This window comes from Pantherophis guttatus, chromosome 3 (assembly GCF_059756535.1).
Source record: "Pantherophis guttatus breed Tessera chromosome 3, ASM5975653v1, whole genome shotgun sequence".
Lineage (NCBI taxonomy): Eukaryota > Metazoa > Chordata > Lepidosauria > Squamata > Colubridae > Pantherophis > Pantherophis guttatus.
In genome coordinates, this window is record NC_142065.1 from 44145938 (window position 1) to 44159759 (window position 13822).

Sequence of the window (13822 nt, forward strand, 5' to 3'; positions counted from 1 at the left end):
CCCCTATTACTATTGGGACTACCTTTGCTTGCATTTGCCACAGTTGTTTTATTTCTATTCGTAGGTGGTTGTATTTAGTTCCCTTCTTCAGTTCTTTCTCTTTTATTCCGCTGTCTCCAGGTACTGCCACATTCACTATCCAAACATTATTGTCTTTCTTATTGATAATTGTTAAGTCTGGGTGTTATATGTCAGGGGTCTCTCTGTTTGAATTCTAAAGTCCCAGAGCAATTTGACTTCTTCATTGTTAATGGTTTTCTCTATTTTATGGTCCCATCTGTTCTTGCTTGCAGGCAAATAATATTTCTTGCAGATTTTCCAGGGCACCATTGTTGCTACTTTGTCATGCTGTTGCTTGTAGCCAGTCTGTGTGATCTTCTTGCAGCAGTTTACAGAGTGATTCACTGTTTCTTCAGCTTCTTTGCATAGGCAGCACTTACTGTCTGTGGCTGTCTTCTCAATTCTGGGTTTGTATGCATTTGTTTTTAAGGCTTGGTCTTGTGCAGCCAGAATTAATCCCTTGGTCTCCTTCTTAAACTTTCCTGCTCTTAGACATTGTCAGGTCTTGTTATTATCTGCTTTCTCTGCTTTTTTTTTTAATGTACTGGCCATGAAGTACTTTGTCTTCCCATGCCTCCATTCTGTTCTTCATTTGGTCTTTTCTGTAGGCCAGTTTGGTCTCTCCAGTAGTCTGTAAGCTTTCCTGGTATACTAATTTCTGTGCATCTTCTTCATTGTCCTTCAGATATTCTTCCAAAGCCCTTTTTTCTTTTTCAATCATCAAATGTACTTGCAAGCTTCCATGCCCACCTATTTGTCTTGGTAGTTAAGAGTCTGTCAATGTCGCTGTGAAGATGAAGGGCATAATTCAGGGTCATTTTTCTGGTCTTCCCATCCACTGCTTTTAGTTCTGCTTGAGTCCAGTTCATTATTACCACTTTGTATTTAATGACTGGAATTGCCCAGGTGTTGATTGTCTTGATGGTATTTCTTCCACTGAGTTTGGATTTTAAAATCTTCACTCTCAATATTTTCACCTCTAATTTTTTTTTACTTTGATGTGCTTGAAGGATACCCAAGTATTTGTACTCATCATCTTCATCCAGATTCTGGATGTTATTTTCATAGGGCATCTTGATTCTTTCAGTTTTTTGCTATTTTTCCCTTTGAGTGTGGCATATTTGTCCAGTCAAAACTCCATTGCCATATTTTGCCTATATATAAGGACAGTGTTCAACAGCAATTCTACTTCAGGTGGTGTTTTTCCATTATCCAGATCATCCATCTAAAGGGGGTGAGATAGTCTTGCAGATGTTTTTGATGCAAGAAATGATCATCATGGGCTAAGTTAGTCAGTATTGTTGATAGAAGAAATAGTGGAATGAGATATAGTAGTGGTGATAGTTAATCTCCTTGAAATATTCCTCTCAATATTAACTTCTCCTAGTCTTTCACCATTAACCTGCAACTGTCTTCCATTGTGCCATTGATCTTTGCACAAAGCTTCTAATATTTCTACTGAATCCTGTTATTTCTAAGCACTTGATTATCCAGTCATGTGGCAGAGTTGAATGCTTTTTTGTAATCAATCCATGCTACATTTAAACTGGTCTTTTTTCTCTTGTACTTTTCCAAAAACGTCATGTTGTTTTGTTATTATAATTATTTAAATAAATCCCCCTACTGACACAATGCATTGTCTGTTTAAAAAGAAAAATATTAAAATGTATACAAAGCATAAACAATTAAAGCAGAAGTTAACAGGAACAATTAAGAATAATTGCATTGAGTCAGATATCATGATGGCTGATGAAGAAGGTGCCTTATAGAACTTCCTCCTTTAAAACCTCAAAGGAACAAAAAGGGCAGAAGGAAGGTTAAGGGGAAGAAAAAGCTGAGAATGTATAGAACATTAAAGAAAAGCAAGATGCAGAAATACACTTTCTAAATTAGGCCTTCTGGGAAACTCTAGACTTAAAGGAAGTCCAAAAATCCCTAGCAATGATAAAATATTCCCAGTAAAAATGAAAAATGAATTCCAGCTACCTTCCCTCTGAGTTAAGACAACAAAGGTTGGCATTATTGAGGATGTTTAGCTCATATTTGGCATAGTTTTAGAGAAAATTTGAGAAGTCAAAAATGTTTTGTCATGGAGAACTCCAGCTGATATATATCAATTTCAGAGATGTGTATAGAACTACAATGATTTTTTTTTTCTTGAGAGGTTTAAGACACACTTCCCCCCTTAAATTTTCCCCTCCCGGAAAATTATTTTGTTTGTATAGACTCCAGATGCACTTTGGGGTTAAAGTTCAGTAAAGAGATGCTGTCTATTGTGTTGTACAAAAGTAGAAAGCTGAATTCTTGTAGCTACTTGCAGAGTTTTGGTAGACAAATCACATAAAGCAAAGCTGCAAATGTTGCCACAGCTTCCTTAGAGAGATGGCAGATCCCAAGAGTTACTGTCACTTGTCAGCTGTTGATATATGTTTACATAATGATTATGCTGGTTAATGAAAATTAGAAAGAAAGATCCAAATAGCTTTATTAGGCCAAAAATAAACAAAGTCCAAACAAGCAGAATAGTGCTTTTGAGGCACTGAGAAAATCGACCAACTCTATTTCATGTTAACTGATTGAAGAAAGGGCAATATATCTATGGCAAAATGTTGCTTAGCAGTAAGATCGCTATGGCAGTAAGACAGATGTTTTGACTGGGTTTGGCATTTTTGTCCTCCTGCAGATAGTCCTTGACTTATCACCACAATTAAGCTTAGAGTTTCTTTAGAAAGTTGTAGCAATCATTACGGAAAGCACCCCATGTGACTGTCTTGTTCAACAACTGTGATACTGGCTCTCTCAGATATGGCCTTTGCCACGTCTTGTTTATTATCTTCTTTGCCAATTTTGTTTAATGTATTAGCCATGTAATACTTTGCCATGTTTTGTTTTTTTTTATTCTTCATTTGGTCTTTCTTCTGAGCCAATTTGGTCTCTCCAGTACTTAGTAAGCCTTCATGGTATACTAGCTTCAGTGCATTTTTTTTCACTATTCTTCAGCTATTCTTCCAATAACCTTTTTTCTTCCATTGTCTAGTGTACTTGCAACATTCCAGGCCCATCTATGCTCCTTGGTAAACAAATGGATAAGGACTGGAGATGTGGTATTTTGTACTTACTGGTAAGCTAGGTTCTCTATACTTGTAAAGACTATTGATCTTCCAGGCTGAGAAACAAATGCCATTTGACAAATTTGGCTATAACCATAAAGTTGACAACAAACTCAGCATCTGGCTCACAAAGTGAGTATCAACAACCACAGCAACAACAAAAATAGAAACCAATAAAAAAAGTTATACTGGATAGATAATTATCACCTTCTAATAGAGAAATCAAATTGCAAAATGGTGAATAACAAGACAGAAAGCAGTTACAATTATTTGGGGTTTGATAATGTTCAAAAATGCAGAACAGCTCCCTGATGATTAAAAAGACAGTGATTTTAGAATAAACAACCATTCGAGATTTGAACCACATGAGTTGCCTTGAAAGACGATCCTGAACAGAAGAAACATCCATGTTTGGAGCTACCACTTATAGATCATTCCTGAAAACAATTCTAAATTAGAGACTCATGGCTCTTAAGTGGAAGAAAACAGGAAGAGAATGGGGTAGAGGAGCAGCACGTATAATAGGCATCACTGCATCTTGAGCTGCATTAGGAATTATACATCAACTGACTAGATGTGACAAATTTTACATAAAACCAATAGCCAGTCCTAGAAAAGGCTGATGTGAAGATAACTGGGATCAACAGTCAAAATACTTTGTAAGGTGATTGGCTTTGGATACATTTTGATAAAGTGATCATCCCACTCCTAGCTAGTTTTGAGCATAGATAAATTATTTACAGAGCAACGACTTACAGCAATGTCTATCAAAATGAATCTCCCCCTCAACACAGTCTCAACTCTGTGGAGTACTCAAAGAAAAGTACAGAACAGTAAGCCTAGCAATGGCTATCAGAGAAAACTAGCATGATAAAACCTATAATCACAGGTTCTGTATTAATGGATTCTGTGTGGGCAGGATTCTTAACTAATATTAAAATATTTCTTCCCCTCAGATCAGGACTGAGTAAGACAAATCTTTTAGGAGTCTTTAGCTTTAATCATATGAAGCCTGTAATAGCAATAGCACTTAGACTTATATACCGCTTCATAGTGCTTTCCATCCTTCACTAAGTGGTTTACAGAGTCAGCATATTGCCCCCAACAATCTGGGTCCTCATTTTACCCACCTCGGAAGGATGGAAGGCTGAGTCAACCTTGAGCCTGGTGGGATTTCAACTGCCAAATTGCAGGCAGCCGGCTGTCAGCAGAAGGAGCCTGCAGTACTGCAACTCTAATCACTGCGCCACCAAGGTAATGTTAATACCTACGCAGGAGAATCTTGAGGGTTCCAGCAGATGACCAGTATTTCATGCACACTTGAGAAGATGCATGAAGGCTCCCAGGAAACCTCTGAGGTATGGCAGAAGCTTTGGAAATAGTTGAAGATGACGGGATTGGAATTTGCAGCTGTAACACACTTGCTCCCCAAGTGTGGCTCACAAATGGATGAAAGATTGCAAAAAGCTTGTTCAATAATCACTTGGCAATATTTTCAAGAATTTACAGTATGATGCCCCAGCAAACAGAAAAGAAAGTCCCTTCTATCTAAGGGGAAGATTTGCTTCTGCAACAATGGCATTTGCAAAACAGGCCCTTCAAGGTCATTAGGTCAAGACTAAAAGGCTCAGAGAAGAGCAGTTCTCCTAAATTCGTTCATGCATAATAGCAATTAATTAAAAAAGATACAATACAATAAAACCAAATTTAAAAATGGATAAAATATAAAAAATTCCAGATCAACGGCAAACTGAGAAAATAGACACAGTATTATTCTGGTTTCGAAAGACCAGTGAGGGTTGCATCTAGTCCTCCACAGGCTATATGAAGAAAATTCTTGTCAAAGAATCTGTAAACTCCAGAAGACTCTCTACATCAGGGATGTCAAACTCAAGGCCCACAGGCCAGATCCGTTCCGCAAGGTTGCTTAAATCTGACTCACGGGGCTGGCCTGAAAATATGAGAGGACCAGCCTGCGGCTAAAAAACGGGCCTCAAAACGGGCAAAAAGAGGCCCAAAAACAGGCAAAAATGGGCCAGAAAATGGGGCCTAAAACGGGAAAAAAACAGACCAAGAAATGGGCAGGAAAACGAGCCGTTTTCAGCCTCCAGCAGCACTCTGCTTGCCAAAAGCAGCCCCACGCCCCATTTTGGCCGGTAAAGTGATGCAGGAGGCGTCCGTCCTATCTCCCCCCCACTCTTCACCACCCTCTTTCAACGGTGCGCAGAGAAGAACTATAATACTGATCTGGCCCTCAAAGAAATACAGTTTGACCACCCCTGCTGTTCATCATGAGTGTTAATCTTGCCACGTCACGTTGCTGTCATGTGATGTTTCATAACATTTTTTTTCGCTTTGCGGAGCTGGGGTGGGCATGGCCTATACATGATGCATTTGGCCCTTGGGCTGCCAATTTGACACCCCTGCTCTACATTATTCAGGACTTGAAGATCTGCAGAACTGCCTTTCTCCATGAATTTCTGCTCTGGCCCATCATTAAAATAATGTTTTAAGAGATGCATATTTTCTCTATTGTGATGCCTGCCCTTTAGAACCACACCCTAAACTGACTCTGTTGCTCTTTAAAGAGGACCTTAAAGATCTAAACCACTAACATCTTTTTTAAAAGTTGTGAATTTCAGTTATAACCATGGTGATAGTAAAATGGAATCAGTAACACTGTAGGATAATTTGTTTATACTCAGTGCTCCACAGGGGTACATATTTGTTCCATGGGCAAAAGGGAGATTTACATCTCAGTTTCTTAGACTTCAGCTCATGTCATTCTTTTTCAAAAGGCAAGGAAATACTACAATTGTCTGTTAAATGAAATGAAACATATCCCTCAAGTACGCACAGCTCCATGATTGTAAGACATTCTGTAGATTAGCTGCCAAGAAAAGGATGGAAATATAACACAGATGTGGCTACAGGGTCTTTTCTCCAAGACCAAATAATCTGAACCCTGAAAAAGGGCTGTGATCCAATCATGTAATGACTCACCTTCAGTCCCATCTTCTTTTGGAGTAACAATGCCAGGCGTAAGGGAAATTGGGGGAGTAGGAGTAACAGCAGGTGTTGGGGATTTAGAAGTGGTAGGGACTATACAAAAAGAGAGGGGAAAATGTTTATGTAGTTTTCTCCAGACCCAGGATACTCAACTTTAAAGTTTTCAACTCTGATGTTCAACAAAGATTTAAGAAAAATTACTTACTCTTATCACACCATGGACCAGACGGTTTCCACTGACTATCAGCATCACATTCAATTAAAGAAGACTCTACGAAAGTGTAGCCAGGATCGCATTCAATAAGTAATTTATTCTGATACGTATATGTAGCTTGAAACACACTTGCCACTTTTCCATTTGGGATGATTGGTCTACGGCACTTGACATCTGGAAAAGAAATCAGCATTTAGTTTGCACCAAATAACTAACTGGCTTCATGAGGGCAAATGAAAAAGTATGCCATGATGTTATTATTACACAAATGCTGTAAGTTATATATTTCTGTCACAGAGTGAGAAATAAGTACATAATGGTGGCATGCACGCATATAGTGGCATCACCATGTGATGTAATTATGGTTTGCTGCTGCCACTAGTAATCTTAGGCCTAGAAACCATTATTTGCTTAGCTTTGGCCAAAAAGAATAACTATCTAATATGGCTGCACCTTGTTTGCAGGAGTTGCATGAAACAAGATTAAATGGATACACAAATGATTATCTGTAGATTTAATAATTAACTGACCCAAATATATAACTGTTATTATAAATATGCAACACTGACAGCCAGTGAGGTATAGTATCTTAGATTAGGATGAAAGAGTTCACCCTAAGACTTTTATGATTAAGAAACACATTTCTCTTGGAGTTGGGAATGATCTCATTAGAATTTAAGATACTATCCAATGTTTTAGCTTGTAATTACTCCATGGATGGTGTGGGGCTTGATAGAGATGCTTTAGGTTGAAGAATATACCATTCCTCTTCTGTTTAAGTCCTTGGTTTTTAGTCTATTCTTTAATTTTTGTAATTTCAATTGTTCTTATAATTGTATTTATATTTATATTTTTATTATATTGTAAGCCAGTCAGAATCACTTTGGATAGCAAGATGGGCAGCATATAAACATAATAATAAAATAAATAAATCAGAAAGAAATGAGAGAGAAATTATTTTTATTATGCTCCTAACTCAATGGAACACAATAAATCCAGTCCAGCTCAAGGGGATAATTAACAAATTTGAACACAATTAATAAATTATCCAAACTATGTTTGCATTTCTTTCAATACTAACTTGTATGAACAAATTTCACTGTGATAATTTCCATTTAGTAATCCACAGCTCCCCAATGCTTAGAAGACAAGATTACCAGATTTCAGCAAGAGCATAAATGTAGGGAACTAATGGAACTAACAAAAAAGCAATTTGATATATTGAAGGTAAGGAAAATAACAAATCCCATTACTTTTGCATTCAGGTGAAGGCAAATTCCACTTTCCATCTACACCATTTTCTGCAACTGTACATGTAATAGTAGAATTTCCAATAAGGGAGTAATCGGCATCACACCGATAGATGACTGTCCAGCCAGCATCATATGTATCTGAAGGACTGGGATCATATCTTCCATTAGCAATTATAGGAGGACGAGCACAAGGAATACCTGGAGAAAAAAAATTCAACAAATTCAACTAGGTTACCATTCGGATTTTCTCATGGTATAAATATTTAGCTACTTGAATTAATTTCTTGAATTCATCAAATAAATGCACATCTTTGGAATTCTTTCTACTATCAACCAGAACACCACATTCACTTTTCTAGTTCCAGGGACAACATTCCTATCTAATAAATATCTCCTGTCCAGATTCTGCTTAGGATTTCTTCATAAAGTTATTATCAAAGTGGCCTTCCTCGTTAGGATCTCTTCCATATGCAAGTTTAAACTAGAAAAAGTACATTCTTCCTATGGAAGTAACATGGTGGTTACCCATCTCTTGTCAGAATACAGCAAAAGTATATACTTCATTGAGAAAAGTGATACAACTGACTACATTGCATGGCAGGTGATGCTCACAATAGAAGAATCATAGACTGAAAGTTTGCCTGTTTACATTGTGCTAATGTGACTTGACCTAAAAGTTAATTTAAAGAGGCAGGATTCGATGCAAGGTTGTGATTTCAAAAAGGATTCATTCATAAATTATATCGGGAAAGCATTAAAATGCTTACAGTTGCTTATATGGTGGCAGAATGCAATGCTAATAGCAGGAACAATAGTTTCTTTAGTGGACATGAATCATGCCAAGGTTAAAACTGGTTATTTTCAAAAGTTCCTGATTCCATTGCAATAATTTTTTTCAATATTTTCTCCTATACTTAAACCAAAGATATTAAAAATTAGGAAAAGGCAGCATATGGTGGCTTCCTGCATCCATTTTTTTCCTCTTTGTGTAGATCGGAACCACATTAGCTCTTCTCCAGTCTTCTAGTCATTCCCCTATGCTCCAGGAGCTATGAAAGACTATATTCAGTGGTTCCAAGATTATGCCTGCCAGCTCCTTCAGAAGCCTGAATTTAATCTAGTTGGTAAAATGTCTGTGGTCAGTCATCCAGACCATTGTTTTTTCAAAGATGATTTTTCAAAAGGAATCTGGACTGATTTTTCCCCTGAGGAAGAAGAACAAAATGTTTCACTTCTCATCCAAGAATTGATGAAACTGATGAAGCTTCTTGGATGAGAAGCAAAACGTTTTGTTCTTCTTACTCAGGGGAAAAAAAATCCAGTTACCTTTTGAAATAGCATGTTTGAGACAATCCATCTGGTCCTTTGAATTTGAACTCATCTACAGTGGCTATGTATAGTATATCCAGGTTATGGTTGTCTGAAAGATGGTTTTTCAAAAGACAACTGGACTGTCTTTGTTTGTGCTTGAAGATGTCTCATTTCTCATTCAAAAAGCTTGGGTGAGGCGAAGTTTCAGAACTGAAGCAGCTTCTTGGATGAGAAGTGAGACATCTTCAAGCACAATCAAAGAAAGTCCAGTTGCCTTTTGAAAAAGCACCTTTGGGATATTCAACTAAAAGCTAAGCAGACTGAACTTTTGCTGTTAAGCTAAACGTAAAAGCACTAAAAGAAGCTTAATAAGCTTAAAATAAAATATCATCTTACGTTCGCAAACTGGAAGTTCTCTATTCCAGTCAACTCTGCCTGATTTCAAAACACATTGACGAGTAGCGCCACCTATTATTCTGAACCTACAGGGAAGAAAAGTCTTATTGATTTTTTTAGTTGCAATTTCTAACATAAGCCACAACAGATTGGGTTCACAGAACATGCTGACTCAAACCAAACAAATTATATTATGATGTACTAAAATGTAGGACTCCAACCATTATAATACTTTGGTATTTATTTGTCTAGTAAGAATTTCTAGAAGTATATTCTGAGAACTTGATAGATGCTGTATATAAGAAGTGTTCATCTTCAAACTTGTAGCAAAGCTTTATACCTACATCACTCTGGCCGGTCTAAATCTTGCTCTCCTCTCTCCATTCCACATTCCCAAACAGATACAGCAAAGTTACTTTGTTGTACAAAGTTATGTTAAAAAGACTTTAGAAGTCACATATATAACTTCTGAGGATACTAGCACAGTAGAAATGTGATCTATTTCAGTCCCAAACTTCAAATCCTGACCCTTTTCCTTTCACTTTATAGAGCCAGTGGTCTGTAGCTGGTCCTTTCTTGGTTTGAAAGTAATTTATACATCAAGCTAGCAAGAAATGTAGGTTAAGATAAACAGGGCCAATTAAGTTCAACTTCCTACAAGTTGGACCTAATTTAATATCCATTTGTAAGGCACGATAGCAATTTGCAATGCTGACAAAATAGGCAGATAAAGATAGCACCAGAGTTTCTTCCAGTTGATTCTGTCACCTCAAAACCCAGGATGATTAGCAAACACCTACTGACGTATTGGCAGAATTTTACTGAGTTACATATAAACGATGCCTTTAAATCATTTCTGCAGATTTCTGCAAATCTGTTTTAAGTTACTTTGAAAGATGTATACCTTTCAAAGTAACTATATGTTATAATTATTTATAGGAATATACTGTAGATAATTATAATATATAGTTCATAATTCAGATTTTATTACCACTATTTTTTGTCCATTGTCTCCAAAGATATTTTTACAATTTGCTTTAACAAATAATCTCTAACTTACCCATAATGACAACCAAGGGTTATTTCTTCACCAAGCCGGAGGTCATCTGAACTTACTATTTGGCCATTTTCTATATGTGGAATGGGACATCGCTTTCCTAAAAGATTGGAACTGATGTTATCATGTGTCCTTGTGAGACTTACAACAAAATAAACACTTGTAGAAAATTGTATTATTCTAGCTTTATACTTCTCCATATTATATTATAGTTGTATCTCTCAAGAGTTGTTTTGCAATGCAGAGCTGCTTGGTAAACTATCCTCAGCTTCTCTACGTATCTGTTCACTTCAATGGCTGTTCATGGACTTACATATGAAAATAATTAAAAGTAGTTTATGAAGCAGCTGCATGAATTGGAAAAAAACTTGGATGCTACTGAGTCAAAGTCTTTCAAACATTATCTGTGTATATTAAAATCTCTTGAAATTATAATTATATAGTAACAATAAAAATAATTACTGACATAATTTTAATTACCATATATTTCAGCGTATAAGATGCACTCCCCCCCAAAAAAGTGGGTGAAATTGTCTCTTATACAGCAAATGTTGCCAAAGGCCCCCACCCTTTGGCCTCTGCCTCCCAGCAATTTGCCTCTTTGCAGCAAACAACCTGGTCAGCTTCAGCACAGCCTGATTTAGCACAAGCAGCTCCTGGAATACCAACGATCAGCTGTTCCAGGCTGCGGGGATCGCCACTGCCTTTCGGAGCCATCGCTGCTGCCACCTATCTCTGCCTCTGGATGTTTCAGCCTCTGTGCATCCCATTTTCAGCCCGTTCCAGGCAGCAATCAGATGGGATGCACGGAGGCTGAAAATGGAGCGTGCATAAATGGGATGCACGGAGGCAGAAAATGGAGTGTGCAGAGGCGGAGATAGGTGGCAGCAGCGATAGGTGGCAGCGGAAATGGGCGCTGATGGCTCCGATGGGCAGTGGCAATCCCCACAGCCTGGAACAGCTGATCGTCGGTATTCTGGGAGCTGCTTGTGCTAAATCAGGCTGTGCTGAAACTGACCAAGCTGTTTGCTGCAAGGAGGCACATTGCTGGGAGGCAGATTTTTTTTTCTTGTTTTCCTCCTCTAAAGCTAATGTGCATTTAAAAATACACCGAAAAATACGGTACATATGAATAATATGGGGTTACACGCTTAAAAAGACAACAAACTAAACAAACTAAAAACTTTAAAACAGACAATAAAACACTGGAACTATTGATTCCAAACATTATTTTTCAATTGTTAAACCATAAACTGAACCTACGCAACACAGAATGGAATTCTTCAAACTTATCTCTGTTTTGACACAAAGCCAGTTCAAAGGTCAGGTGTTGAAAAATGTTATTAAACCAATTGTTTTCTAATATATAAACATCCTTCCATGTCTACACAATTATCTTTTTTGGAAAAGACCAAGCAGAGCATGCAAACTAATCTTTGTAGATGAAAACAATCCTAATTTGGAGGATATATTTTACAAGATCATTAAACCACTTTCATTCTTAACTTCCTTCTGAGTCACTCTTCATCACAATAATAATATTTAAACAATAAGTAATTATTATTGGTGTATCTAGATCATGTATAGCAGGAAAATTGTTTTTCAAAATTATTACATCTCCATCATAAAATGAATGGTATCAATATTTTTACAATATTTGTTCATTAGCACAATAACCCACCTCTTCTCAGTTATTTTGTTTACCTCAAGTTTTTAAATCATATGAAACATATTCAGTGCTAACATTTTTTAAACCTGAAGACATGATTGGACAATAGAGGAGAGTCTAATTCTCCATTTCAAATTTCTTGAACACTTATTTTTATATTCTTAAAAAAATCTTGATGTTAATAAATTGTGGGTTTACTCAATGCCTCTGGAATTTCCAAAGTCTGTATGGCATCAGAGCCAAGCAATGAATACATCAAAAGCTTTTATTCTATGTGTTATATTCCTTCTACAGAATGTCAGAAGTGACCATAGTTTCTAAAATAAAAGTGTGACCAAGTATTTTAAGCAAAATATTCCAAATTTTTAATTTCTAATGATAATGAAAATAAAAATTTAATTTCTGTCCCGTAAGGCCCAATTACTTCTGATCAATATCAAAGGCTTAATTACTAATATATTTTGAATCAGGGATTAAAAAATGCTAAATAGTAAATTGAGCCAACAATGGTTAGTAGTCAAAATAATTTTAATACCAGATTGCTATTAATAAATTAGTCATTTAAAATCATAAAAATTAAAATCACCATAATTGTATAAAAGCTTAACTTTAAGAAATCCTGGTTACTTGTTCCTTCCATGAATATTTCACTGTTAATTTATCAATTTGTTTAAAATATTTAAATGGAACCAACTACCTTGGTGCAATATTAATGCTCTCAGAAACAGAGATATCTTCAACCACATCTTAATATCCTCACTCATCTGGGAAATTTAAATTGCAAAATTCTTATCTACTAGACAGGATATTTTCCCAAGAATAATAATCCCCAGGTATTTCATAGATTCTGAAGTATCTGTATAATTGAAGCTTAATTTTTATGTCTATCTCTTAGGACTTTTTTTATCAATAAATATATTAAACTTATTTCAATTTATTGAATTAAATTTATTGAATACCCATATTGTACAATTTGTACACTTTAAGGATCTCTGTCCACTCCTACCCCTTAATGTATTAACTTGAAACAGGATACCATCTTTCCCCAAAAATATGACCTACCCCGAAAGTAAAGCCTAGCTTATTTTTTGGGGGGGGGGCTAATATAAGGCTTACCCCAATAAGCCCTAGTGAAGGGCGTGAGCATGGCCAGCACAGGAGGCAGCCCTTCCCTTCCCCGGTCACCTCATGGCTGCTCAGCCCCTTAATCGGGGCCTGCAGATCAGCCGAGCCAGCTGTTGTGGTCCGCCAGCAGCCTCTGGAGGTGGTAGCAGAATCGGACAGTAACAAGACTGGGGAGGAACATGGGCCAGTCCTGGAGTCTGGGGAAGGCTCAGACAAGAGCTCTGCATCGGAGGCAGAGATGGGGCCAGGGCCATCTGGGAGTGTTGCGCAGACTCCGAGCCCCCAGAGTCGGACAGCAGAGAGGCAGAGGAACAGGTTCCTAGTGCACGCATGCGCAGAGCTGCCAGTAGGCAAGAGCAGCTAAAGCAAAAGGGACAACTCGGAAGTAAGGCCAGGAGATGATTGGCCCCTCCCATAAGGCTTAAAAGAGAAACAAAAGCACTTGGGCCTTTTGCAGGAAAGCAACATTGCTAACTTTGTTTCCAGTCGGCATCTCGTTTGTTTCTCAACTCCGTGGGGCTTTGCCAAGTAAGGCCTTTGGCAGGGGGTCAAAGAAGATAAAGGTTGGTGATTATCCTGAAGGACTTCTGAAGGACTTTTTTGCAACTAATTGGGACA

General features: G+C 37.3%; 1 protein-coding gene across 4 annotated transcripts in view; it reads right to left on the reverse strand.

The window, feature by feature from the left end:
• The window catches only part of LOC132711248 (complement receptor type 1), a 69316-nt gene that overhangs the window by 13626 nt on the left and 41868 nt on the right, over positions 1 to 13822 (reverse strand). For 2 of the 4 annotated variants that reach the window (XM_060689732.2, XM_060689730.2), the window contains exons 8-12: positions 10414 to 10510; positions 9354 to 9439; positions 7647 to 7844; positions 6385 to 6567; positions 6174 to 6272 (exon numbers count right to left, since the gene is read on the reverse strand). In XM_060689732.2, the coding sequence (XP_060545715.2) occupies positions 6174 to 6272; positions 6385 to 6567; positions 7647 to 7844; positions 9354 to 9439; positions 10414 to 10510 (663 nt within the window). The remainder of the gene's footprint in view (positions 1 to 6173; positions 6273 to 6384; positions 6568 to 7646; positions 7845 to 9353; positions 9440 to 10413; positions 10511 to 13822) is intronic. The other 2 variants (XM_060689733.2, XM_060689731.2) reach the window with 1 other exon arrangement.